The sequence below is a fragment of the Panthera leo genome, chromosome D2 (genome assembly GCF_018350215.1).
Source record: "Panthera leo isolate Ple1 chromosome D2, P.leo_Ple1_pat1.1, whole genome shotgun sequence".
In the NCBI taxonomy this organism is placed as follows: domain Eukaryota; kingdom Metazoa; phylum Chordata; class Mammalia; order Carnivora; family Felidae; genus Panthera; species Panthera leo.
The window spans coordinates 47,862,870-47,890,564 of NC_056689.1; the positions used below are offsets into that span (position 1 = coordinate 47,862,870).

The 27,695-nt window shown below is 40.2% G+C and overlaps 1 protein-coding gene across 1 annotated transcript; it reads right to left on the reverse strand.

Moving 5' to 3' along the window:
- Positions 1-26,611, reverse strand: LOC122201818 (olfactory receptor 6C75-like). The gene is made up of 5 exons (XM_042907796.1): positions 26,556-26,611; positions 11,187-11,342; positions 10,595-10,699; positions 2,836-3,000; positions 1-979 (listed from the first exon to the last, which is right to left on the reverse strand). The coding sequence occupies exons 4-5, from the start codon at positions 2,868-2,870 to the stop codon at positions 1-3; spliced, it is 1,014 nt and encodes a 337-aa protein (XP_042763730.1). The 5' UTR covers positions 2,871-3,000; positions 10,595-10,699; positions 11,187-11,342; positions 26,556-26,611.
- Between the last annotated feature and the right edge of the window lie 1,084 nt (positions 26,612-27,695).

Here is a 27,695-nt window from a genome sequence, read left to right on the forward strand (position 1 = left end):
TTATTTTTGTCTTGATATTTTCATTCTGCACATTGTCTCTCTCAGAACCTGGTGGACCTGCTTATTCCGCAGAGTGTAGATGACAGGGTTCAACAGCGGGGTCACCACCGTATGCACAAGGGCAGCCTCCCTGTTGGAGTCCAGCCTGTTGGTTTGCTTTGGTTTCACGTATATAAAGACACAGCTGCTGTATATCAGGGAGAGGACTATGAAGTGAGAGGAGCAGGTGGAGAAAGCTTTCTGTCGCTCCTTGGCTGATGGGAGTCGCACAACTGTGACTACTATGTTGCTGTATGCAATGATGGTTATGATAAGGGATGTCAAAATGATAAACAAAGCAATGACAAAGGCCAACATTTCAACAAACCTGGTATTAGAACAGGAGAGATGAATCAGGGAACCAAGATCACAGAAGAAGTGGGGGATGACATTGGGGCCACAGAACGATAACTGGGAAACCTTTACTATCAGACCAGTGATGAGAAGGAAGGCCAAAACACAGCAGGCAGTGGCCAAGAGGAAGCAAGTCTTGAGGTTCATGATGGTTGGGTAATGCAGAGGCTTGCAAATGGCCGTGTACCGATCCACAGACATCACTGTTATGAGGAAGAAACCTGTGGCTCCGAGGTATACATACACAAAGGCTTGTATGAAACAGGCAAGAAAGGAAATGGTTTGCCGGCCTAAAAGAAAGATGACCAGCAACTTAGGAATAACAGCACTTATGAAACAACTCTCAAAGAAGGAGAAAATGCTGAGGAAAAAGTACATAGGTGTCTGGAGCCGGGAGTCAGCACAGGTGATGGTGACTATGACAGCATTGCCTGTAATGGATGCCAGGTAGGCCAGCAGGTGCACCAGGAAGAGGACCTTTCCCAGGTGTTGGATGGCAGGAAACCCCTCCAAGGTGAATTCTTGGACAGTGGTCCCGTTCCCCATTTCCATGGGCATCTCTTTCCACAGCATCATCCCTGCTGGTCTTAACCCACAATAAAGACATAAAGGAGGGCAAAGGTTTTAGCGGAGCACATGATTAAGTTATTTGCCTATCCTGGAAGGTGGCTAGGCAGATAGCAAAGTGGTTTACTCAGCTGGTTCTTGAATCAGAAGGACCTGAATTCATTACTAGTTCAACACTGAGTTCTAACCCCTGAGAGATGGGTTATCTTTGGAAAGGTAGTTAACCGTTATGAACCTCACTTTCACCCTCAGTAAAATGAAGATGACAGGATCTGCTTGTTCATGTTCTTGTGAGAATAAGTAAGATAAAGCATGTAGCTCACTTGCCATATGATGCCAATGTTTCTATGTGTTCTCAATGTCTAATTGTAATGTGATGGTCATTATTATGCTGAATAGAATATCATCAGTAGGCAATATTGTTGAAATTTTTTAGTTTTAAAACACTTTACTGTTTTTAACAACATTATTTATTTGTAGTAAACATAGCAGTTATGTTAGTAATATTCACTTTGAGCGTCTCTTTTAATATGTAACACATTCTAAGGTCCAAGCTATCATCATCATCATTTGTTGAGGACCTATACTTGTTCTGTGCTGGTCACTGAAATTCACTATTTCTATTACTCTTCACAGTAATGAAGAGCCTCTTCTAAAGAAGCAGAAACGGAGGCTTAGAGAGATCCAGAGAGCTTAGGTCATTTAGCTGGGACTTTAGCCACAATGTCCAAATCCAGAGTACCTGCTTTTTCTAAATGCAGTGACAAAATATTTTAAAATAGAAACAAATCTATAGTTGATGATCTCTCAACCTTAAGTGCAAGATTAGCTTTACTTATCTTGTTTCTCTCCCAGGTTAGTATCACTGATGAGTTACTGACCTGCAGATTGACATGGGGTCAGAGACGATCTACTTTAGCACTAGCAGTTTGTAGAAGAGACTGGAGACCAGAGATATTTTGGGCTTCTCAACAACATGACATGAACTGTGAATGCGGGATTTACCACCCACCCCCAGAGTTCATGCTGGGTTGTGAGGGCCATGGGAGTGACAATAGTTCACAGGATTAATACACTTAAGAGCATATGCTGGCAACCTATATTCACTCTTGCATGAAAGCTCAGTGAACATTCTTCTCTTTTCAGTCCTCCCAATCAGTGACATCTCTCATGATGGTGTTTGGCTGTAGCATCTCAATTTAAGCTAAAGTTTGGCAGTGTGGAATGTGTCACTCACTAACTCAAGGTGCGCCTGCTTCTTCCAGTTGACCCCAGAAAGTCCACCATGTCACCATGGTCCCTGAGGCTGTCACACACAGGAGTCACCACATGGTGGGCAGGGCTACCTCCTCTAGCTGCCATTGTGTCTCAAGAAAGCAAGAGCTTGCTGTGGGATGAGGGGAAAGGAGAGGAGAAGTAAATGCATTTGTCATAGCTTGTTGTCCCAAAGTGGGGTGAATATGCATCTCATTGGCCAGTGTTCCGGCTGATAAAGCCTTGTTTGTATAGCCCAGAATGTTTCCTACCACAGCAAGGCTACATGGCAGCCTTGCTCACTGAACCCCCAGAAAGGCGCAGACAGACTAAAACAACCACATTTCGCTGCCCCCAGTTCTGGGCTAGAGCTGGACTCTCGGACTACTTAGGGTTCTGCTGAAAGGTCTGGCTCTGCTCCCCCAAGTGGGTAAAAGCCCACCTAACATGCAACATTGCCATCCACCTGCTATACCAGTTAATGGGAGTAGGCAGCTGCTTCTTATTTCAGCCCTGGGTGCTGCTGAGACAAGGGTCCTTCTGCTGCAGCACTCCATGGTCATGGGCACACCTGCTCCAAGACACCTTCTACTGCACTGTGCTTCTCCATCATATCCTCACCTGTCTGTGTGAGATGCATCCTTCATTTCCTGCATCAACAGTGAGAAACAGCTGACATGCACGTTTGAAGTCCCTCTGATATTTTTGCCACAGGACTGTTTGGTCAGCAGCAGGATGGACCCAGCCAGTGAGCAGAGAGTGCAGGTCCCCAAACCTCATTAGATCCTGAAGAGACAGAGACAGAGACAGAAAGTAAAGGCATGATTGGTGTACTGGGGACAGCTAATTGGTCACTGTTGAAAATAAAGTTTACTGGCTCTACCCTCATATTTATCTTTCCATTGTCAATGGTGACGTTGACTCCCAGATGTCCACTGTTCTCTGCCAATTTTTTCAAGGAAATTATATGACAATTTCCCAAGGGTTTCTAAAACCCCAAGTTGAATGTTGCTACTAATTTGAGGTAAAAGTCCACACTACAATTTTCTCCGTGTGGTGTATGCACTGAGGCCAGAGCATAGTTGTTACAAGAATAGATTTTTGGTGAGAAAGAGCTTGATTACACCTGGCTTTCATGAGGCTTTGGGGAGGATACTGGGGAAGGCACCTCTCTTTGTCAATCATTCTCCATGCTTCCACCAACATTATGATTCTCTTCATTACATATTTTCATATGAAGAATATTTTTGTTCTCCCCGATCTCCTTGTAAAAGAAAGCACACAATTTTTTTCCTCTTTAGGGAAGAAAAGGAAGACCTGTGGTTTCTGTAACATCTCTAATCTGGTAGACCCCTCTCTCCTTAAAAAAAATCTGGGAAGTGAATTCCCAGATTCTTGCTAGATGCACATGAAGAAGAGATGTGAGTCTGAGGGTGGAGAAGCTTTATCCATAGGAAGCACCTGCTTGGAAAGCAGCTTCTTCTCCTGGGTTGGGCTGTTGGTGTCAGGAGTGACCTGTTTTTCTGTGGTCTCTGGCCTTCATTGAAATCCAGAGAAGTGGACTAAACTCTCAAAGTGTATTTGAATGCTACCCTGAGGCATATGGTCGATGGAAATTTGTTGTGCCTGAATCTGCCCTCATCATTGTGATCCTACCAGGTCAAGGCAAATATTATAGCAACGTTCAGGAATGTCAACTAGGTCCCACTCTCCCATAAATAGACAAAATCATTTTTATAACATCTGTCCATCTATACACTCTGCTTTAAATCCAGGCAAATCTCTGACCTCATGGTCGTATTCTCAGTTGGCCATGAGGAAAAATAAAGAATAATGGGAGATGAGTTACAGAAGCTGGAACGATATGAGACTATACATCCTCGTATTCAGATAAAGTCTCATTGGCAGAGGTTTTAATTTTATTCAGAGTGAGCTTCATGGTGCAAAATTCCTCTCACTCCTAATCGAGCCCCAACGCCAACATGACTATGGGAAGGTGGGAGGAAAGGGGCTGGTATGTGATTTGATAGAAAGGTTTACAAATGGCATACTCAAGGAAATGGACTGAACTAACTATGTAACATAAGGGATAGTGAGCTGCCATCAAGAAATGTTTCATATTCTCTTCATCTAGTGCCCGTTTTCTGAATAGTGCCTTCATGGCTCTCCAAAACCTACAATTTCTTTATGTTTTTAAATTATACCTTGAGATCTTATTTATCTTGGACATTTTCCAGCATTCCTTGTGCTTTGAGGATTTAGTTATCCAGTTAGAGTAAGGAAAGGGATGAACCTAGAGAATGATTGAGTTGAATTATGTGGGTGGGGTAGAAACAGGTGGAAATTGCTATCTATAAATCTCAGCAGTGAAACTACTTTGTAGGGTTCTGGATCTTCCACTTCTATAACTTTCCTGGTAAGATTTCTTCTACTTGTCCCACATCTGATGTGTGGATGCTCCAGGTGTTGGGGACAACCGTTGGTTCTAGGTGGTGCTTTTAGCACAAGATTCCTAAGTATCTTTATCTCTGTACCTTTCCAGAATGAGATGTGAATGTTATGTTTTGGAAGGTTAACATTTTACACAAAGTATGGAAGAGCCCTCCATAACCTCCTCCCCACTGCAAAAGCAAACTCCTTTGAAATGGGGGGGGGGGGCAAAGTTCACATTTCTAAGTTCACACCTTTTCCAATTACACTCTTAGAGCTTATTACATGAAATAGTTTTGCTGTTAATGGAGGGGAACTACTTAGAGGAGAAGATGAACAGTGTGCAATGGAGAGAAAACTAATTTATATAATCAATCCCCTTTTATGAAATGGGATTTTTTGGCTGGGCTTAAGACATCATCTGATCAATTAGTATTGTATTGGTTGGTGTCATAAAGTCAGGGTCCAAGATTCCTAAGATTCAGTAAACCAGACTGATCTCTTTTCACACATTTGCCTCTGGAGATGTAAGGGTGATCAGAACCTTTATATAGATACTGGTTTGGGAAAGTGTTCTCACGACTGACAACACAATCAAATTCTGTGTTCTTATCCAGCACTTATCACTGCTTGGAGACAGAGGTCCTAAGAAGAGTTCTCAGGAACCAGAGGAGATAAATTGGAATTCGTCAGCCCCCCAATATGACTGGACTGCTGAGCCTTGGGTGGAGGTATCTATCATCATCTTCCTTAGTTGGGAGGTCAGGCGACTCACAGAGCAGGGCAGGACAGTGGCCAGTGCGGGCATAGTGGGGAAGCCCACGCTCACATTGACTGAGAGGATACTGCCAGGGTGACATGTGCTGCATCCTCAGAAGGCTGGCTTCTGCCGGCAGTGTGCCTCACCTTGGTGCATCATGTCTGCTACTGGGGAAAGATACATCCAGCCAAAAATAGAGGAGCTGGGTGGGCTCAGCTCTGCTTTCTCCTCATGCCCATCTTAGTTTGACTCTTTGTCTTGAATGGAAATCCTATCAATCATGGCTAGCGAGGACATGGACACTGAAGGTGGAGAGTGATTCTACATTCAGACAGCTCTTGGAACTTCATTCAGCATTGGGTGTAGGGATCCTCTTTCCATTGCTTTTCCATTTTCCTTCTAGCCTCAGTCTTCATGTCTGCACCTTAATGGGCTTCTACTAAATAGTGTCCTCTATACTCTTAATTTCTATCCCTCTTTTCTCAGTGACAGGATACATAGTGGCGGTGACACTTTCTTGGGGTACACCTCAGTGCTTTGTGTAAGGGAGGCACGATACAAGTCTTATGTACTCTTTCAAAAAGTATGAAAAGAGTTAATGTAATTTCCCCCCAAATTTGTGAACCACAATATTCTCTTTTTTTCCCACTTTTATTGAGATATAATTGACTTATAACATTGTGTAAGTTTATTTGTTTGGGAAGACCTTTGTCTCTCCTTCTATTCTAAATGACAGACTTGCTGGATAAAGGATTCTCGGCTGCATATTTTTTCTGTTTAGCACACTGAAGATATCGTGCCAAGCCTTTCTGGCCTGCCAAGTTTCAAAAGAGAGATCAGTCACGAGTCTTATAGGTCTCCCTTTATATGTGAGGGCACGTTTATCCCTTGCTGCTTTCAGAATTTTCTCTTTATCCTTGTATTTTGCCGGTTTCACTATGATATGTCGTGCAGAAGATCGATTCAAGTTACGTCTGAAGGGAGTTCTCTGTGCCTCTTGGATTTCAATGTCTTTTTCCTTCCCCAGTTCAGGGAAGTTCTCAGCTATAATTTCTTCAAGTACCCCTTCAGCACCTTTCCCTCTCTCTTCCTCCTCTGGGATACCAATTATGCGTATATTATTTCTTTTTAGTGTATCACTTAGTTCTCTAATTTTCCCCTCATACTCCTGGATTTTTTTATCTCTCTTTCTCTCAGCTTCCTCTTTTTCCATAACTTTATCTTCTAGTTCACCTATTCTCTCCTCTGCCTCTTCAATCCGAGCCGTCGTCGTTTCCATTTTGTTTTGCATTTCGTTTAAAGCGCTTTTCAGCTCCTCGTGACTGTGCCTTAGTCCCTTGATCTCTGTAGCAAGAGATTCTCTGCTGTCCTCTATACTGTTTTGAAGCCCAGGGATTAATTTTATGACTATTATTCTAAATTCACTTTCTGTTATATTATTTAAATCCTTTTTGATCAGTTCATTAGCTGTTGTTATTTCCTGGAGATTCTTCTGAGGGGAATTCTTCCGTTTGGTCATTTTGGATAGTCCCTGGAGTGGTGAGGACCTGCAGGGCACTTCCCCTGTGCTGTGGTGTATAACTGGAGTTGGTGGGCGGGGCCGCAGTCCGACCTGATGTCTGCCCCCAGCCCACCGCTGGGGCCACAGTCAGACTGGTGTGTGCCTTCTCTTCCCCTCTCCTAGGGGCGGGATTCACCGTGGGGTGGCGTGGCCCGTCTGGGCTACTTGCACACTGCCAGGCTTGTGGTGCTGGGGATCTGGCGTATTAGCTGGGGTGGGTAGGCAAGGTGCACGGGGGCAGGAGGGGCAGGCTTAGCTCGCTTCTCCTTAGGTGATCCACTTCAGGAGGGGCCCTGTGGCAGCGGGAGGGAGTCAGATCCGCTGCCGGAGGTTTGGCTCCACAGAAGCACAGAGTTGGGTGTTTGCACGGAGCGAGCAAGTTCCCTGGCAGGAACTGGTTCCCTTTGGGATTTTGGCTGGGGGATGGGCGAGGGAGATGGTGCTGGCGAGTGCCTTTGTTCCCCACCAAACTGAGCTCTGTCGTCAGGGGGCTCAGCAGCTCTCCCTCCCTTTGTCCTCCAGCCTTCCCGTTTTCCGAGCAGAGCTGTTAGCTTATGACCTCCCAGACGCTAAGTCGCGCTTGCTGTGGGAACACAGTCCATCAGGCCCCTCCGCTTTTGCCAGCTAGACTCGGGGGCTCTGCTTGGCCAGCGGGCCGCCCCTCCACCCCGGCTCCCTCCCGCCAGTCCATGGAGCGCGCACTGCCTCGCCGCCCTTCCTACCCTCTTCCGTGGGCCTCTCATCTGCGCTTGGCTCCGGAGACTCCGTTCTGCTAATCCTCTGGCGGCTTTCTGGGTTCTTTAGGCAGGTGTAGGTGGAATCTAAGTGATCAGCAGGACGCGGGTGAGCCCAGCGTCCTCCTACGCCGCCATCTTCCCTCTCTCCCGACATTGTGTAAGTTTAAGGTGTACAAGTGATGACTTGGCACACACATATTATGAAATGTTTACCACAGTAAGGTTAACACATCCTTCTCTTCACATGATTGCCACTTTGTTGTTGTTATGGTAAGCATATTAAAACTCTACTTGCATAGCAATTTTCAAATGTGCAATACAGTATTATTAACTATAATCACCATGTGCTGTACCTTTGGTGCTCAGAACTTACTAATTTCATAATTTAAAGTTTGTACCTTTGAATAACATCTCCCCACTTCCCCCACTCCTCAGCCTCCGACAATCACCATCTCACTCTCTGTTTCTATGAGTTAGATATTTTTAGATTTCACATACAAATGAGATCGTACCCTAGTTGTCTTTCTCTGTGTGAGCTTATTTGACTTAGCAATAAAATATGCATTATCAGGTTGATGACAAAGATGACCAGTCTAATGAAGCAGGGAAGTGATAGTTCTTTCAATAAATATAAACGGTATTGCATCAAGTGGGTATTCAAATGGAGAAAATGCAATTTGATGCTTCCTTTATATCATACCAAAAAATGTTAAAAGAGGGGACAAAAAGGAAAGAAACCCAGAAGATGAGCTGTAGATCTAAATGTAAATGGTATAACAATCATCTAAAAGAAAAAAGGCCAGAATATCTTAATGTCTTTAGGGGAAGGCAAAAAAGCTACTTAACCAAGACAAAATAATTTACCATTAAAAATTATATTAAATACCTCTGTTTATTGAAACAGCATTAAGGAAATTGAAAGGCAAGTCACAGTCTGGGAGAAGCTATTTTTTTAAATGTTTATTTATTTTTGAGACAGAGAGAGACAGAGCATGAACGGGGGAGGGTCAGAGAGAGAGGGAGATACAGAATATGAAGCAGGCTCCAGGCTCTGAGCTGTCAGCACAGAGCCCCACGCGGGGCTCAAACTCACAGACCGTGAGATCATGACCTGAGCCAAAGTCGGACGCCCAACCAACTGAGCCAGTCTGGGAGAAGCTATTTTTAACCTGACAAACCTATAAATCAGTAAGGAAAAAGACAATGGAACAATAGAAAACTGGGCAAAATATTTGCAGTGTTCCTTCACAAAAAGAGATTGTACAAATGGCCAATATCATATTAAAATGTGCAGGTTATGTATTTACCAGGGAAAGATAACATAAAACCACAGTACAATAATAGTTCACACAAACCAGAAAGACTATAATGCAAAATTCAGACAATGCCAAGCGTCAATGAGAGTACTGGACTGCCGTTCACTGACGCTGGAAGTGTAAAATTTGGAAATATATTGAAGTTGAGCATATTTTACATGTCACATATTTTCTTGAAATAGTTTTATTTAGTGAATAAGTTCAGTTATTGACTTATTTAGTCAATAAGGTTACTTATTTCCCTTGAAGATTACAGTGATATGGAGGAATGCTTTGTACACAAGGGCAAACTTTGTGCTTTTATAGATTCTAGTGCAGCATATAATTCTGTTTCCATCACAACACATAATGATTCAGCTTTCAGATTATTTATAATACTGAAATAAGTATTACATCAGCAAACTCATTTTTTGGTTGAATCCAAATTTATGTGATATTAAGTACTGCAAAAAGTCAGATAAGAAGTGTCAGTTGGTTGTTAAAGTAGTATGTGGAGAGCATGATAATGCCGTATTTGTGAAGCCTTGTCATTAAAAATGTGTTTGTCCACTGCTCCCAGGACCCCTGAAGGAGAAAACTCCTGGAAGAATAAGGAGTGAATTTTTATTAGAAAAATGCCACTGGGGATCATTGCCAAAGTGTTATCAGTAGCTGGAGAGATTAATATCCTGGCCAACAGATGGAGCAGGCAGACAGAGAGGGAATGAAAGCTTCTGGCATTGTCAGCCCATCTTACTCAATATTTATACTTCACCTCCCCTCCTCCACCCTACCTGCCACTCAGGTTGCTAACAATAAGTCTTCTTCCAAGCATGGTGGAAAACCAATGCGATAGGTCCTCACAATTTGTCAGGTAATCCAAAGCTGAAATACTCTTCTCCCTCATTCTACCCCCGCCAGACAATTATTAAGTCCCTAGTTGCAATGGTTCCCACACTTTGGCATGCATCATTGTCACCTGGAGGGTTTGCTAAAACACAGATTATTGGGCCCACCCCAAGAGTTTTTGATGCTATGGGTGGTGCCCACTAATATGCATTTATAACCCGTTACCAGGTGATGTATTCCTACAGGTGTAGGGACTACACTTTGAGACCCGATGAAGTATTTCACTCCTTTGACATCATTCCAATTCTCTTCCAGTAAGTATAAGTTTGTCTTTGAAGAAGACGACTAGTGAGGGGAATTAAGCCAAGGAAATAATAAGCTGTTTTATATCCAGGAACAAAGTGGAGTATAAGCAAATGAATGCAGTGGAGAATAGGAGCTTCAGGCGAGGGGCTTATTAGAATTGAACTGTTTGTAGGAAGAAGGAATACAAAGAACAAAGAAACAGAGTGACAGGCAAGAGGAAGTTTATTTATTTGTGCTTACTTTGTGTATCAGTGGCTCTGAGAGTCATGAGCAGAAGTGGCTTCAGAGTTAGTGGTAATTGTGATAGCATTATCAGGGAATTCTGCAGGGCTACATAGGACCCTAGTCATCCCTGAACACCATGAGTAAGGAGCTACCATACAGAAATTCTCTGTCTACTTGGGCTTATAATAAAAAGTAACAAATTCATTTTCTAGCCTACCAGTGACTCCAGAGAGGATAAATTAGCAGATGATTAATTCTTCAGGGAGTACTTTTTCCATTGTTTAGGTCAACTTGAAAATATTTTTCGGTGAAACTTACATGCCTGTGGGAAATCATAAAATGTTGCTTTCATTATCTTGCTGATGCTCTAGGTAATTAATGCAGGGAAGTAGTTATCAGGCATTTCCCCCCAGGAAACCTCAGGGAGTCTTCCCTTTGATCTCAGGATGGGGCTAGGCAAGGCAGTTACAACACAAAAGGTGTGCAAATGATTGAATACTACAGTGACTGAGTACTGGACTTTGGCTGGGGAACAAGGAAAATGAGTCAAGATCAGAAGGTGTTCAAACACTGGAGGTCCAAGATTGGATGTAGGTGATAGGCAGAAATAAAGAAGTAAATAAATAACTGTAGGAACCAATTTCAGGTAGGTTGGGGGAAAGATGATATGCCCTGTCTCCCCCACTGAAAATGGCTGTAAAACAGGATGGATCTGGTAGCCATTAGAGGATTCTGCATTGCGAATAGTAGCAGAAGAACTGAAAAGAAGATCAGAATTTGAAGTACCACCAAATCAGTGGTGAGTTTACCATGGTTTTTTTGTCTTCTGGTTCTCTCACTTCTTGGTCCAGTCAAAGCAGAGCAGCAGAGAAGAGTGATGAAGTCCCCATGCTTCTGGCCACAGAAGCTAGAAGAGGCACTTTAGGGAAATGAGATGTATTGGGGAGATTGTGATGAGGGGGAACCTGAGGAAAAAGATCACATTAACTTGTTAAATAACTCAAAGATTTACTCCCAAACTGTGCATGACTAGATCTGATCTTGATCAGCATAATAAAGACTTTGAAAACAGAATTACCAGAAAGATTTCTGGCCAGAAGCCAGACTTCCCTGTTGATGCACATGTGTGACTTATGTGAATATTTTGCAAAGGTTTTGAAAAGTTCACTGACGTTGAAACTGTAGACTATAGAAGATGGGATGCAACTTATGGCCTGAACCAAATCAGGTCCATTTCTTGCCAGAATGAGGAAATAAACACTTTCCAAAGGGTTTTTAAAAAGACTCAGAGTCGGCAAACATGATATCCCAGTTCAAAAATGACTCAGCACATGAAGAACCAGGAATATCTCAATTCTTATGAGAAATGATAATGAACTCTGTAATAATGACATCAACTCTCACATGACAGAGATGTTGGAAGTATCTGACAAAGACTTAAATCAATTATTTTAAAATATTCTAACAAGAAATTAAAAGCACTTGTAAATTAATAGAAAAATAGGACTCAGCACTGATATTTAAAGAAGCAAATGGAAATATTAGACCTGAAAAATACAATGGCTAAAATATAAAACTCCCTGGCTGAGCTCAGATGCTAAGTGGAGATGATGGATAAAATTGTCAGTAAAATTGAAAATAGATCAGTAGAAATTATCCAGCCTTGAAAAGGAAGAGAAAAAAAGACTTAAATGAACAGGTCTTCAGGGACCTGTGGAAGAATAAAAGGTATAACTTCTTGTCATCAGAAGGACAAGCACAAAGAATTCAGTACTGAAAAATGTATTTTAAGAGATAATGGCTGAAAACTTCCTATATTTGGAAAACCATATAACCCTATAGATTCTAGAGGCTGAACAAAGCCTAAAGAGGATAAATCCAAAGAAATTCCATGCTAGGACCAAACATAATTAAACTGTAGAAAACCAAACACAAAAGAAACTATTGAAATGAACCAGAAAAATAAAGGTGTTTTACCTGTAGGGGAAGAACCATTTCAATGACTGTGGATTTCTAATCAAAAACTGCATAAGGAAGTGTCACGATATTTTTCAATTGCTGAAGGAAAAGAACTGTCAACTTGAAATTTTATACTTAGCAGAAAGCACCTTTAGGAATGAAGGTAAAGTGAAGATATTCTGAGTTGAAGGAAAGCTAAGAGAATTTGTTGCCGCCAGATCTGCTGTGAAAGAATCTAGGAGTAAAGGAAGCTCTTGATATTATTATTTTATTTCTTAATTTATTTTTAAAATTATTTATTTAAAGAAAGTTCTTAAAGACAGAGGGAAATGATACCAAAAGAAAATGGTACATCAAGGATAATAAGCACGAGAAATGGTAAATATGTTGGTACCTAGTCTGCTTTTGAGTTCTTGAAAAACACATATGATGGTTGACAGGAAAAATGTCATCTGCAGGGGTTTCAGTGTATACATATATGATATATAAAATAATTAAAACATACATAGGAGGCTACTAAATTCCACTTAAGTGGTTGAGTGTTTTTCTAGGTGCTTGTCCACCCAACACTTTGGGAGCAGGGCCTCCATGCTGCAAGCAGCCTGGCGGCACCACAGCTGCTGTGGCCTCGACTGCAGCAGGGAGCCCTGCATTGACATGGACCAGGGTTTATTCAGGGTGACTTACAGAGGAGGAGTTAAGATGGTGGAGAAGTAGGGGGACCGGGATTTCCCTGGTCCCTCAAACAGCTGTATGGAGGTCAGATCACTTGGAACACCCAGGAAATCAATCTGAGGAGTGGCAGGTGGAGGGAGACAGCTTGGTGGACTCAAGGGTTACTTCGGTGAACAAATCAAAGCACACCTGGTGGAAGGTCCAAACACTCCCCCACTATGAGCAAAGAGGAGATTTGCAGAGGACTGACCAGTGGGATAGAGCAGCCCAAACACAACTTCCTTAATTTGAGGAAGGAAACAGGCATCCAGATCTAAGAGGCACAGAGACCTTGCTTCAAAATCAATAAAAACAGGTTAACGCCATGACATATCATAGTGAAACTGGCAAAATACGAAGATAAAGAGAGAATTCGGAAAGCAGTTAGGGACTAATGGTCTTTAACCTACAAGGGTAGACACATAAGAGTAGTAGCAGACCTGCCCACTGAAACTTGGCAGGCCAGAAGGGAGTGGAAGGAAATATTCAATGTGCTGAATGGGAAAAATATGCAGCCAAGAATTCTTTATCCAGCAAGACTGTCATTCAGAACAGAAGGAGAGATTAAGGCTTTCCCAGAAAAACAAAAACTAAAGGAGTTCATGACCACTAAACCAGCCCTGCAGAAGATCCTAAGGGGGCTCTGTGAGTGGAAAGCAGGAAAGACTACAAAGAACCAGAGACATCACCACAAACATGAAACCTACAGATAACACAATGACACTTAATCCATATCTTTCAATAATCACTCTGAATGTAAATGGACTAAATACCCCAATCAAAAGATATAAAGTATCAGAATGGATAAAAACACCCATCTATATGCTGCCTACAAGAGACTCGTTTTAGACCTGAGGAAACCTGCAGATTGAAAGTGAGGGGAAGGAGAACCATCTCTCAGGCTACTGGACATCAACAGAAAGCTGGAGTGCTTGTATCAGACAAGCTAGATTTTAAAACAAAGACAGTAACAAGAGATGAAGAAGGGCATTACTATCATAATTAAGGGGTCTATTCATCAAGAAGAGCTAACAACTGTAAATGTTTATGTCCCCAATGTAAGCACCTAAAGATATAAATCAATTAATCACAAACATAAACACATATATAGATAATAATACTGTGATTGTAAGGGACTTTAATACTCCACTTACAGCAATGGACAGATCATCTAGACAGAAAATCAATAAGGAAAGAATGGCTCTGAGTGACACATTGGACCAGATGGACTTAACAGATATATTCAGAACTTTTCATCCTAAAGCAGCAGAATACACATTCTTCTTGAGTGCACATGGAACATTCTCTAAAATAGATCACATACCGGGTCATAAAGTGTTGATTATAATTAAGTTGTGGAAAGTTAAATATGTAAATTGTAATTTTTATAGAAACCATCTAAAACAATCTATATAAATAGATATTATTTTTAAAGACCTGATCAATTAAAATGGAATAATAGCGATATTCAAAGAACTCAAATGAAGGCAGGATATAGGGAAATGAATGAAGGAAAAACAGGAACAAACACATAAAACAAATAACAAAATGGTCCACCTAAGTCTAAACATATCAATAATTTCATTAAATGGAAATGACCTAAACTCACCCAACTAGAAGGCAGAGATTGGCATTGGCATTAACAAATACTGAAAATTCTACTTATGGGGTATCCCAAGTAGTCAAACTCTTAGAAATAGAAAGTAGAATGGTGGTTGACAGGATGGGAGGAGAGGGAAAGGGGTGTTGTTTGATGGAAATAGAGGTTGAGTTTTGCAAGATGAGAAAGCTTGAGAGATTTGTTACACAACGATGTGGATATATATTTAATGCTATTGTACTGTACACTGAAAAAAGGTTCAGATGGTAAATTTTATGTTATGTGATTTTTACCACAATAAGAAGGCAGAGACTGTCAAATTAAAAAACATAAAATTGAAGAAATAAAACAGGACCAAAGTATGTGTGCTTTACAAAAACAAATCTGAGATATAATGACCCAGGTAGTTATAAGCAAAAGGATGGAAAATGACAGAACATGCAAACACTAATCAAAATAATGTTGGAGTAGCTACATTAATATCAGACAAACTATACTTCAGAGCAAAGAGAATTACCAAGAATTAAAAAAAAAAGATTACATAATGATAAAACTGTCAATTCGCCAAGAAGCTGCAAAATTCCTAAATGTATGCATACCTAGCAAAAGAACTTCAAAATACTTGGGACAAAAAAAGGACAGAATTAAAGAGAAACAAATCCACAAATATAATTGAAGACTTTAACACTCCTCTATTAGTAATGGATATTACTGGGGGAAAGAAAATCAGCAAATATGTGGAAGAACTGAACAACACTCTTAACTAAACAGATATAATTGACACAGAATACTTTACTGAACAACAGCAAAATATACATCATTTGTAATTGTACTTGAGCATTTGCCAATATAGACTTTTTTCTGTTATAATATATATTTTAACAAATTTACAATAATTTAAATCATACAAATCATATATATTCTCTGACCATAATCATATTAAGCTAGAAATTAATAACAGAGATAACTGGAAAATTTTCAGGTACTTGGAAATTTTTAAAAAATTTTTAAATTTATTTTTGAGAGAGAGAGAGATGGAGCATGAGTGGCAGAGGGTCAGAGAGAGAGGGAGACACAGAATCTGAAGCAGGCTCCAGCTCTGAGCTGTCAGCACAGAGCCCGATGCAGGGCTCGAGCTCATGAACCGCGAGATCATGACCTGAGCTGAAGTCAGATGCTTAACCAACTGAGTCATCCAGGTGCCCCCAGGTACGTAGAAATTATATACTACACCTCAAAATAATTTCTTGGCCAAATAGAAATTATTAATTTATTTTAATCTATTATTTATTTATTACCAGTAAGAAGTATTAAGGAAAATATTTTCATATTTTTAATATAATAGTGATAATATATATAACATATCAAAATTTGTGGGATGGAGCTAAAGCAGTGTTTCCAGGGACATTTATAGTGTTAAATGGTTATAAGTAAGTCGCAAGCCTTGCCCATACTCAGTGGAAGGAGATTACACAAGGGTGTGAATACCAGGAGGTGAGATAATTGGAGGCCATGTGAGAGTCTATATGCCACACCACCTTTATAAGATTTCCAGTGGAATAGAGTTGGAAAGGTGGTCAAAGGTAAATCTGTCCTTAGAGGAGAATGGATTTTATTAGCCTTCTACACAGAAAGTGTTTAGAAAAAAAAGTGACTAATCTCTCCTTTCCCTTCCCGTCTCATGTCTCTATCTCCATCCCAACACAATCCCTTCCTGCAGCCAGTGTTAGTTACAGAGTTTGTAGCCTTCCTTAAATGCTTGTGTGCTTGAATACTCATGTATTAACTATACTTAAGTAGATTCAATGGGCATTTTTCTCTTTATAAAAGTCAGATCATATTGATTACATTATTTTTAAGCTTGCTTTTTTCCTCTTAAACTTTTCACTTTGAAATAACTTTAGACTTACCAAAAAAAGTTGCAAAATGAAGGCAAAGAAATCTCATACACTTTTCATATAGCTTCCTCAAATATTAACATATAACCACAGAACAATGATCACGATCAGGAAAGTAATATTTAATTTGCATAGTATATTTTTTCAGTTGTCCTAGTAATGTCCTTTTTCTGGTCCAATGTCCAATCCTGGGCACATATTGTATCCAGGCATAGTTTCTTGTCTCCTAGACCTTCTCCAGTTGGGGACAGTTTCTTCCACATTTCATTGACTTTCATGACTTTGATACTTTTGAAGAGTGCTATTTATTTTATACAATGATTGTCAATGTGGGTTTATCTGATTACAGTTAAGTTATGAAGTTTTGTCAAAAATCCCATAGAAATGATGTGGCTTTCTCAGGTATATGTTGTCACCATATCTTATTACTGGTGGTATTAGTTTACTAGTAGTTACAGGTAATCGCTTGTTTAAAGTGGTGTTTGTTTAAAATTAATGAAGTTACAGGACTCAGTTAGGCGTCTGACTCTTGATTTTGGCTCAGGTCATGCTTTCATGGTGATGGGGTCAAGACCTGAATTGGGTTCTATGCTGACAGTGCAGAAAGCCTGCTTGGAATTCTCTCTCTGGCATTCTCTCTCTCTCCATCTCTCTCTGCCCCTCCCCAGCTAGCACATGCACTCTCTCTCTCTCTCTCAAAATAAATAAAATAAACTAAAAAAATTAGTAAAGCTACTATTTTTCCCTTTGTAATTAATATCTTATTGGAAAATGCTCTGAGACTATGTAAATATTCCATCCTTACATTTTTGCCCACTCATTTAGTATCAAATGATGATTCTTGCTTGAAACAACTATTACTGAGGTATTTTCAAATGGTGATATTCTATTTCCATCATTCTGTCTACACTTAATAGAGTTCTACTGTTTTCCTTCTCTCCATATTTGTTTATTTATTCAATTACTTACTCATATCAGTATGATAACTCACAGGTATTTGTTTTGTTTAATGACCTTTATCTGTTAGTACCACTGTTCATTGTATTGCTCAAATTGTTCCATGCGTGGCCACTGGGAGTCCCTTCAAGTTAGCCCCATGTGCCATTTGACATGACTCCATTATTTTGGGGGCACCTCCTAACTTTTTTACACCCCAAGGACCTCACCTTGTTCTTTCCTTTAAAAAAAAATGTTTTAAATTATTACTATTATTATTTTTAATGTTTATTTATTTTTGAGAGAGAGAGAAAGAGACAGAGTGTGAGGAGGGGAAGTGCAGAGAGAAAGGGAGACAAAGAATCTGGAGCAGGTTCCAGGCTTTGAGCTGTCTAGCACAGAGCCCGACTCAGGGCTTGACCCCATGAACCATGAGATCATGACCTGAACTGAAATTGGACACTTAACTGACTGAGCCACCCAGTAGCCCTTATTTTTATTTAAAAAAATTTTTTAAAAGTTTTTTTAATGTTTATCTTAGAGAGAGAGAGACAGAACATGAGCAGGGGAGGGGCAGAGAGAGAGAGGGAGACACAGAATCTGAAGCAGGATCCAGGTTCTGAGCTGTCAGCACAGAGCCCGACGTGGGGCTTGAACCCACAGACTGCGAGATCATGACCTGAGCCAAAGTCGGACGCTCAACTGACTGAGCCACCCAGGTGCCCCTTAAAAATTTTTTAAAAAAGATTTATTTATTTTTGAGAGAGAGAGAGCACAAGCCAGGAAGGGGAAGTGTTGGGGGGAGACAGGAAATCTGAAGCAGACTCCGTGCTGATAGCAGTGAGCCTGATGCAGGGCTGGAACTCACACACTGTGAGATCATGACCTAAGCCAAAGTCAGATGCTCAACCGACTGAATCACCCAGTGCCCTTATTTAAAAAAATTTTTTAACGTTTATTTATTTTTGAGAGACAGAGAGAGAGCACAAACGGGAGAAGGGCAGAGAGAGAAGGAGACACAGAATCCAAGGCAGACTCCAGGCTCTGAGCTGTGAGCCCAGACTTGGGGCTCAAACCCACGAACTGCGAGATCATGACCTCAGCTGAAGTTGGATGCTTAACCAAGTGAGCCATCCAGGGGCCCCTTCTTTCTTTTATCTTTTTTAAAGTTTTTAAATTTAATTTGAGAGAGAGAGAGAATGAGCAGGGGAGGGGCGTGTGTGTGTGTGTGTGTGTGTGTGTGGACAGAGCCCTGAAGCAGTCTCTGTGCTGAAAGCAGAGAACCTGATGCAGGGCTCATGAGCCATGAGATCATGACCTTAACTGAAGTGGAAGGCTTAACTAACTGAGCTGCCCAGGCACCTTGTTCTTTTTTGTAGAAACATTGTAATCAGCCATGGTTCCTTTTATCATGGTGACTTAGGTCAACTCAGTCCGATCATGATTGGTGCATGTTCCTGTTGGTCATCAGAAGCTTTCAGTTCTTTAACAGAGCTTCTTACCACTGAATCTAACTGTGTTTATTTTGCTTTCCTAGGACTGGTGGTGTTGTAAGTCCTCTTGCACATGCCTTATTTGATTACTTAGGTTTTTAAAATTATAAATAGATAGGAACTTGTGATAGAAACCCTTCCTGAGAGAAGTACAGACTTTCCACATTGTCATTTTAGTTCACTGTTATTAACGAAGTTCTGAGGTTCTCTCTCCTTTTTCTTGCCTATATTGTTTGACCCTAGCTTAAATGTTAAAAGGGAAGCTTCATAAGGACAGGGGAGTGATTGAGACTTTTTTATTCACCATTCAGCTGGCTTTGGGGACTAATTTGTATTAGGCCAGCTTTTACTTTTATTTATTGCTGGAACAATAAATGCTTCCTCTAGAAAACACTCCAAGGGCAGGTTCCATCTTGTCTGTTTAAAAAAGATAGCACTTTAACACATGAGGCCTTTTTAAAAATTAAAAAAAATTTTTAGAGTAACAATTTATTTAATTTTTTTAACATTTATTTATTTTTGAGAGAGACAGACAGACCTCTAGTGGGGAAGGGGCAGAGAGAGAGAGAGAGAGAGAGAGAGAGAGAGAGAGATACAGAATCTGAAGCAGGCTCCAGGCTCAGAGCTGTCAGCGCAGAGCCCCATGTGGGGCTTGAACCCACAAGCCATGAGATCATGACCTGAGCCCAACCAATTGAGCCACCCAGGCACCCCTTATAATTTATTTATTTAAACTTTAATTTAAAGTTTAATTTAAAGTTTAATTTAAAATTTAAACTAAATTTATTTATTAAAATTTATTTAAATCAGGAGTAGATCCCAGTGATTCATCTTACATATGACACCCAGTGCTCATCACAAGTGCCCCCCTTAATGCCTGTCACCCATGTAGCCCATCCCCTCACCCACCTCCCCTCCAGCAACTGTATGGAGGTTCCTCAAAACATTAAAAATAGAACCACCCTACGACTCAGCAATTGCACTACTGGGTATTATCCAAAGGATAAAAAAAAATGCTGATTTGAAGGGGCACATGCACCCTAGTGTTTATAGCAGTGCTATCAAAAATAGCCAAATTATGTAAAGAGCCCAAAGGTCCATCAACTAATGAATGGATAAAGAAGATGTGGTGTATATATGCAATGGAAATGGAATATTACTTGGTGATGAAAAAGAATGAAATCTTGCCATTAGCGACAATGTGGATGGAACTAGAGTGTGTTATGCTAAGTGAAATAAGTCGGCCAGAGAAAGACAAATGTATGATTTCACTCATGTGGAATTTAAGAAACACAACAGATGAACAGAGGGGAAGGGAAAGAAATACAAGATAAAAATATAGGAGGTCTTTATTCATAGTTCCCTACTTCAGAGCTAATGATTTCCTGGCTATTACAGTTTTATAATAAAACACCTGACACACCATTTCATAAGGACCACTAGATGCTGGCTATGGAGACTTTCCTTTTTTTGTGCCCAAATGGGTGTCTCTGTGCCCACACCAAACCTTCTTCAAGCAGAAATCATAAGTATTCTCACTATAACCACAATTCACGTGCTTATATTCTAAAATAGTACAATTTCACTAAACATGATTTAGAATTGCAAAGTTTATCATGGGGAACTTTTGAGTTGGTGAAGTTAAAACATCTTGGAATGACTTCCAGAAGGAAGGAAACGCACCAAATACTCAGAAGGAAGTTGTTTTGATTGGTATGCTGAGGGCTCAAAACAAAATTTTGACTCCATTACAGCCTTCCTCAAAATTCCTCTGGGAAAAGCTAAAGTTAAGAGCACACTTTATTCGTATCTTCATACACGGGCCCTTATTGTCCCTTCTTGTGTCCTACCTGCTGTGATTTCACAACTTAGACTACTCTCCTCAACATCTTCCCCCAGTAGACTATTGATTTAGTGGGTCATTCCTCACTCCAGATTGCTTTGCCAGAACATAAATCAAAGGAAGATGAATATAAGTTGAATTATATTAGAACCATAATGAAAAAACTTTCCAAATCACAGAAAAACCAAAACATTGCTATGGGATTTTGAATTATATTAGTAATTTACTGGCCAGGGACTCTAGATTTAAACCAATTAAGCTTTCTCAGATGAAGACAAAATTTATTGAAACCTATCATGTGGGAAAGTTAAAATAATTTTTAAAATTCCATCATGGAAAACACTGAACAAGGCTTAGAAGCAGTAAGAAAAGTAGGTCATTTTTGAAGCTATCAAGATTAATAGCTACAGTTATAAGCAAATAAAAAAGACAACTCTAGACCAGATTCTAGAATTCTGTTTCAAGAAAATTTTAAACAATATTCTCAGGTGGACTCTAAGCTAATGTAAAAGTATCCTTGTCCTTTCTTTGTATAAGTGGGCTAAAATATGAAATAGGGAACCTAGTCAAAAATTATATGAGAAATTGTAGTTCTGAGGTTCTCCAATATTTGGCTGAACATTTTCAAATGCACTTGGAAAAATTGACAAGCTTAGGGCCAACAACAAATGTATGGCCCTTGAGATATAAAAAAACCAAAAACCAAAAACCAAAAAAACCCCACAACTGGTCCCTGAAACAGAGATTGAATTAAAAGGCCCTCCATCATCTAAGAATTAAAGAACTATTAATGATAATATGTGCAGCTATATAAGCAAAAAGGTAATGGGAAGAGTCAGTGTCCCACATTATTTAAAAGCAAAACTAATCATCCCTTTCACTGGTCCTTGTAATACTTCTGTTTTATCTATAAGGGCTAAATAGACGAGATTGTGGCTCAGTTCAATATTTGTGTGTAATTAATATAATAGTATACTTTGTTTTTTTATATAGCCTCGTCCAAACAGCATAGTTTCCTTAGTCCTACCTGAGGATAAATTCTTGTGTAACAGACTTGTGCTCAGCATTCTTTACTATCCCAGTAGATAAAGACAGTCAATATCTACCTGCTTCAGGGGCGCCTGGGTGGCTCAGTTGGTTAAGCGTCTGACTTCAGCTTGGGTCATGATCTCGCATTTCCTGAGTTTGAGCCCAACGGCTCGGAGCCTGGAGCCTACTTTAGATTCTGTGTCTCCCTCTCTCTCTGTCCTTCCCCTCTCACACCATGTCTCTCTTTTTCTCTCAAAAATAAATAAAGATTAAAAAAATTTTTTAATCTTATCTGCTTCACTTGGGGGAAAGTTACAATGCACTTAGACAGGGATGACTCCGTAATGTATTATTGAGGCTCTATCTTATATCTCCTGACTTTTAGATCAGGATATTTTTTTTTTAATATATGAAATTTATTGTCAAAATGGTTTCCATACAACACCCAGTGCTCATCCCAAAAGGTGCCCTCCTCAATACCCATCACCCACCCTCCCCTCCCTCCCACCCCCCATCAACCCTCAGTTTGTTCTCAGTTTTTAACAGTCTCTTATGCTTTGGCTCTCTCCCACTCTAACCTCTTTTTTTTTTTTTTTTCCTTCCCCTCCCCCATGGGTTTCTGTTACGTTTCTCAGGATCCACATAAGAGTGAAACCATATGGTATCTGTCTTTCTCTGTATGGCTTATTTCACTTAGCATCACACTCTCCAGTTCCATCCACGTTGCTACAAAAGGCCATATTTCATTTTTTCTCATTGCCACGTAGTATTCCATTGTGTATATAAACCACAATTTCTTTATCCATTCGTCAGTTGATGGACATTTAGGCTCTTTCCATAATTTGGCTATTGTTGAGAGTGCTGCTATAAACATTGGGGTACAAGTGCCCCTATGCTTCAGTACTCCTGTATCCCTTGGATAAATTCCTAGCAGTGCTATTGCTGGGTCATAGGGTAGGTCTATTTTTAATTTTCTGAGGAACCTCCACACTGCTTTCCAGAGCGGCTGCACCAATTTGCATTCCCACCAACAGTGCAAGAGGGTTCCCGTTTCTCCACATCCTCTCCAGCATCTATAGTCTCCTGATTTGTTCATTTTGGCCACTCTGACTGGCGTGAGGTGATATCTGAGTGTGGTTTTGATTTGTATTTCCCTGATAAGGAGCGACGTTGAACATCTTTTCATGTGCCTGTTGGCCATCCGGATGTCTTCTTTAGAGAAGTGTCTATTCATGTTTTCTGCCCATTTCTTCCCTGGGTTATTTGTTTTTCGGGTGTGGAGTTTGATGAGCTCTTTATAGATTTTGGATACTAGCCCTTTGTCCGATATGTCATTTGCAAATATCTTTTCCCATTCCGTTGGTTGCCTTTTAGTTTTGTTGGTTGTTTCCTTTGCTGTGCAGAAGCTTTTTATCTTCATAAGGTCCCAGTAATTCACTTTTGCTTTTAATTCCCTTGCCTTTGGGGATGTGTCGAGTAAGAGATTGCTACGGCTGAGGTCAGAGAGGTCTTTTCCTGCTTTCTCCTCTAAGGTTTTGATGGTTTCCTGTCTCACATTCAGGTCCTTTATCCATTTTGAGTTTATTTTTGTGAATGGTGTGAGAAAGTGGTCTAGTTTCAATCTTCTGCAAGTAGCTGTCCAGTTCTCCCAGCACCATTTGTTAAAGAGACTGTCTTTTTTCCATTGGATGTTCTTTCCTGCTTTGTCAAAGATGAGTTGGCCATACGTTTGTGGGTCTAGTTCTGGGGTTTCTATTTTATTCCATTGGTCTATGTGTCTGTTTTTGTGCCAATACCATGCTGTCTTGATGATGACAGCTTTGTAGTAGAGGCTAAAGTCTGGGATTGTGATGCCTCCTGCTTTGGTCTTCTTCTTCAAAATTACTTTGGCTATTCGGGGCCTTTTGTGGTTCCATATGAATTTTAGGATGGCTTGTTCTAGTTTCGAGAAGAATGCTGGTGCAATTTTGATTGGGATTGCATTGAATGTGTAGATTGCTTTGGGTAGTATTGACATTTTGACAATATTTATTCTTCCAATCCATGAGCAGGGAATGTCTTTCCATTTCTTTATATCTTCTTCAATTACCTTCATAAGCTTTCTATAGTTTTCAGCATACAGATCTTTTACATCTTTGGTTAGATTTATTCCTAGGTATTTTATGCTTCTTGGTGCAATTGTGAATGGGATCAGTTTCTTTATTTGTCTTTCTGTTGCTTCATTGTTAGTGTATAAGAATGCAACTGATTTCTGTACATTGATTTTGTATCCTGCAACTTTGCTGAATTCATGTATCAGTTCTAGCAGACTTTTGGTGGAGTCTATCGGATTTTCCATGTATAATATCATGTCATCTGCAAAAAGTGAAAGCTTGACTTCATCTTTGCCAATTTTGATGCCTTTGATTTCCTTTTGTTGTCTGATTGCTGATGCTAGAATTTCCAGCACTATGTTAAACAACAGCGGTGAGAGTGGGCATCCCTGTCGTGTTCCTGATCTCAGGGAAAAAGCTCTCAGTTTTTCCCCATTGAGGATGATGTTAGCTGTGGGCTTTTCATAAATGGCTTTTATGTAGATCAGGATATTTAAAAAGCTGTCCATATTGACCTATCTTGATACAAAATGTCGATGATCTCCTTATATACTTCACTGATTTATTCTTCTAAAACTGATTCTAAATATCTGTTGACTGAATTGGTTTAAAAAGGATGCGGGGTGCCTGGGTGGCTCAGTCGGTTAAGCGGCCGACTTCGGCTCAGGTCATGATCTCGCCGTCTGTGAGTTCGAGCCCCGCGTCGGGCTCTGTGCTGACAACTCAGAGCCTGGAGCCTGTTTCAGATTCTGTGTCTCCCTCTCTCTCTGACCCTCCCCCATTCATGCTCTGTCTCTCCCTGTCTCAAAAATAGATAAACGTTAAAAAAAAAAAAAAAAAAAAAAAAAAAAAGGATGCAAAGTTTTTAAGGGAAAGCTTATGTGTCAGCCAAAGGTAGAGGTTATTTGGGGAAAGACTGTCGACTATACAAAATTATCCAAAAATATTTTCTAAAAGACAAATGAGAGAATTTCTTGGATTTACTATTTATTGCAAATGATAGGGTCCCAGTTTTTCTGAACTATTAAGGTCTTTATATGAGCTTCACTCCTGTGGAACTCAGAAGTTAAAGATAATTATAGTAATATCAGACTGTCCTTTCAACAACCACCTTTGCTGGGTCTTCCAGATTATGATAAACCTTTCTTCCAGTATGTCCAGGAAAGTTCAGGTCATGGTCTAGAGGCATGAATGTAAATATAGCCATTAAGGACACATTGTACATAGCCTTCCCTGACCTACAGGTTTATTTTTCCTGCCTCTGAGCAAATGGAACTCTAGCTAAATTTTTCTACTAGTGAAGGTGGCCACTGTTTTCCCCTTATCCAATGACTGGGCTATGTTGTGTTTTTTAATGGAATTATCCATGCTCAAAGCTGGTTGTCTGGATATCCCCTCCAAAATCTTGATATGATAGTATTTGTTGATGGGTTTTATCTAAAAAGTGACAAAGGTCAATACCACATGTGGTTTGTCCTTTGTCCAGGCAAGAATTTTGAAGTGCATTTTTTTTAGGTTTGAGAGCAGTGTGATTTCCTTTAATAAACAGCTGCACAATATCCCATCGTATGACTGTGCCATATAGTTCGTTATTAACTGAAGCCATAAAGTTAATTATTAGAAAATAACTAAACTAAAAGCTTCATATTCAATGACATAAAAGATTATTAATATTCTATATAGAAAAATATGTTTATATATAAACAAATCAAGTACAAAATGATAGATTGGAAGAAAATATTTACATCATACCTGACAGATAAAGGTTAGTATCCTTAATATACCAATCATTCCTAAGAGAAAGGCAAACAATTCAATAGAAAAATTAACACACAATATAAAGGACAATTCTCAGAAGAGGAAATGTGCATGTCAAATATACTAACAATCAAGAAAATGCGAAGTAAAATAATAGTTAATAGTGATTCAACACTTTATCCATCATATTGGCCAACGCTAAAAAGAATTACAACAGTAACGCAAGCTAAGGGCACTGGGAAAAGGCTCCATTCCTCTGCTGTGGTTGTGTGAATCACTACAACTTTCATGGAACAGAACTTGGCAGTATCTAGTGACATTTAGAGCATGCATACCCTTTGATCCAGCAATCACACTTGGGAGATCCATTCCACAGAACTTAAAGTCCTAGTATATAAGAATCTATGTGTAAAGATTTGTATCCCAGACTCGACCTCCATACTAGTAACTTGATGATGATGTATTCTTTTTTGAGGCCATTGTGGGGATTAAAGATAATATGTAAGAAATGTATTTTGCCAATTAGTTATCAATATTTAAAATACGTGGGAATAGTATGGGATTTCCCAAAGAGGACCCCACCTTTCCTAGTCTGACTCGTCATACATCATCCTCTGTACCTGGTGTTTCCCATAGCACAGCACTCAGCAGAAGCCAGCAAGAAAAGAAGGAAATAACAGCAAGGAATAGCAGAAATAAATTCAGCAGTCAGGGAAAGAAGCCTGTGCTTTCTCAGCCCATTATGAAGAGACCCTGGAGGGCCACCTCCTGGAACTCTGGTTCACCAGTCTATTGATGTTTCTCTCAAGTATTAATTACTCCCAGAAAGTTTAGAGTAAGGGTGAAAACTCTTACTCGAGTTTGGAGTAGGGCAGAGGCTGAGCCCTGGTCATATCTGCAGGGATCCTGGGGTCTGGCCATTACCTGCTTGTCTCTAATGGCTTTATTATCTCACAGAGGTGGGTCTCCCAGTGGATACCTCCAGGGAGCTTAAAGGCTCTGGGGCAAGTTTTCAGGGACCACTTCTAGCCATAGGTGATTCTGGGATCCTTTGTTAAATCTCTCCTAGTAGGTTAGATACATCATGTGGGGAATTAGGCTTCAGCATATGAATTTGGGGGGACACAAACATTCATTCTATAGCAACTCTCCCAAGGGGCTGCCTTCCACTCTCTGAGATTTCCCCCGTTAATTACCTGTATACATATCCTTGCTCAGGCTCTGCTTTTGGTGGTGTCTGAAGCCAGAGTAAGTTCATTTTTCCTTTTTAATTCCAGGACAGTATTTCCTTTCCATTATTCTGCACTATTTGCCAACAACCTGAATGACTCAGGGCAGATGCTAGTCCGGAGTCTCCAGATAATAACATAGACTGGATGACACTCTGATTTTGGTTTTGTGAGACCTTATGCAAAGAACATAGTCAAGCCCACCCAGACTTCTGATCAACAGAACTGTGTTGTTTTAAGCCACTAAATTTATGGCACCTTGTTTTCTCACTGATCTTGAGTCAAGGAGCAGGTTGAGAGATAGAACCTGTACGTGTTTAGTGTCCTTCCAAAATTCATGTCCTTCTTGGAACACCAGAATGTGACCTTATTTGGAAACAGAGTCACTGTGGGTATATAATTAGTTACAATGAGGTCATGCTGAAGCAAAGTGGCTCCTTAATCCATTATGACTTGTATCTTTACAAGCAGAAGAGAAGAGACACAGACACAAACAAAAAAGGGAGAAAGCCACATGAAGGTGGAGGCAGAGTTTGGGGTGATACCAAGGAGCACCAAGGATTGCTAGCAACACTGGAAACTAAAAGAAAGGAATGGAGCCCTCAGAGCGAGACCATGGCCCTGTCTACATCTTAATTTCAGACATCTAGCCTCCAGAAATGTGAAAGAATCCTTGTTCTGTTGTTGAAAGTCACCTACTTTGTTACACCAGCTCTAAGAAACACATCTAGGACCTGTGTCTTCCTGCCCTTTTAGGTGGTCTTTG

Excerpts from the sequence above, each read along its gene's own strand:
- LOC122201818 (XM_042907796.1), bottom strand. The coding sequence starts at position 2,870 with ATGCAGGAAATGAAGGATGCATCTCACACAGACAG. Across the intron at positions 980-2,835 it reads GATGCATCTCACACAGACAG|ACCAGCAGGGATGATGCTGT; the intron begins GTGAGGATATGA and ends TTGTGGGTTAAG.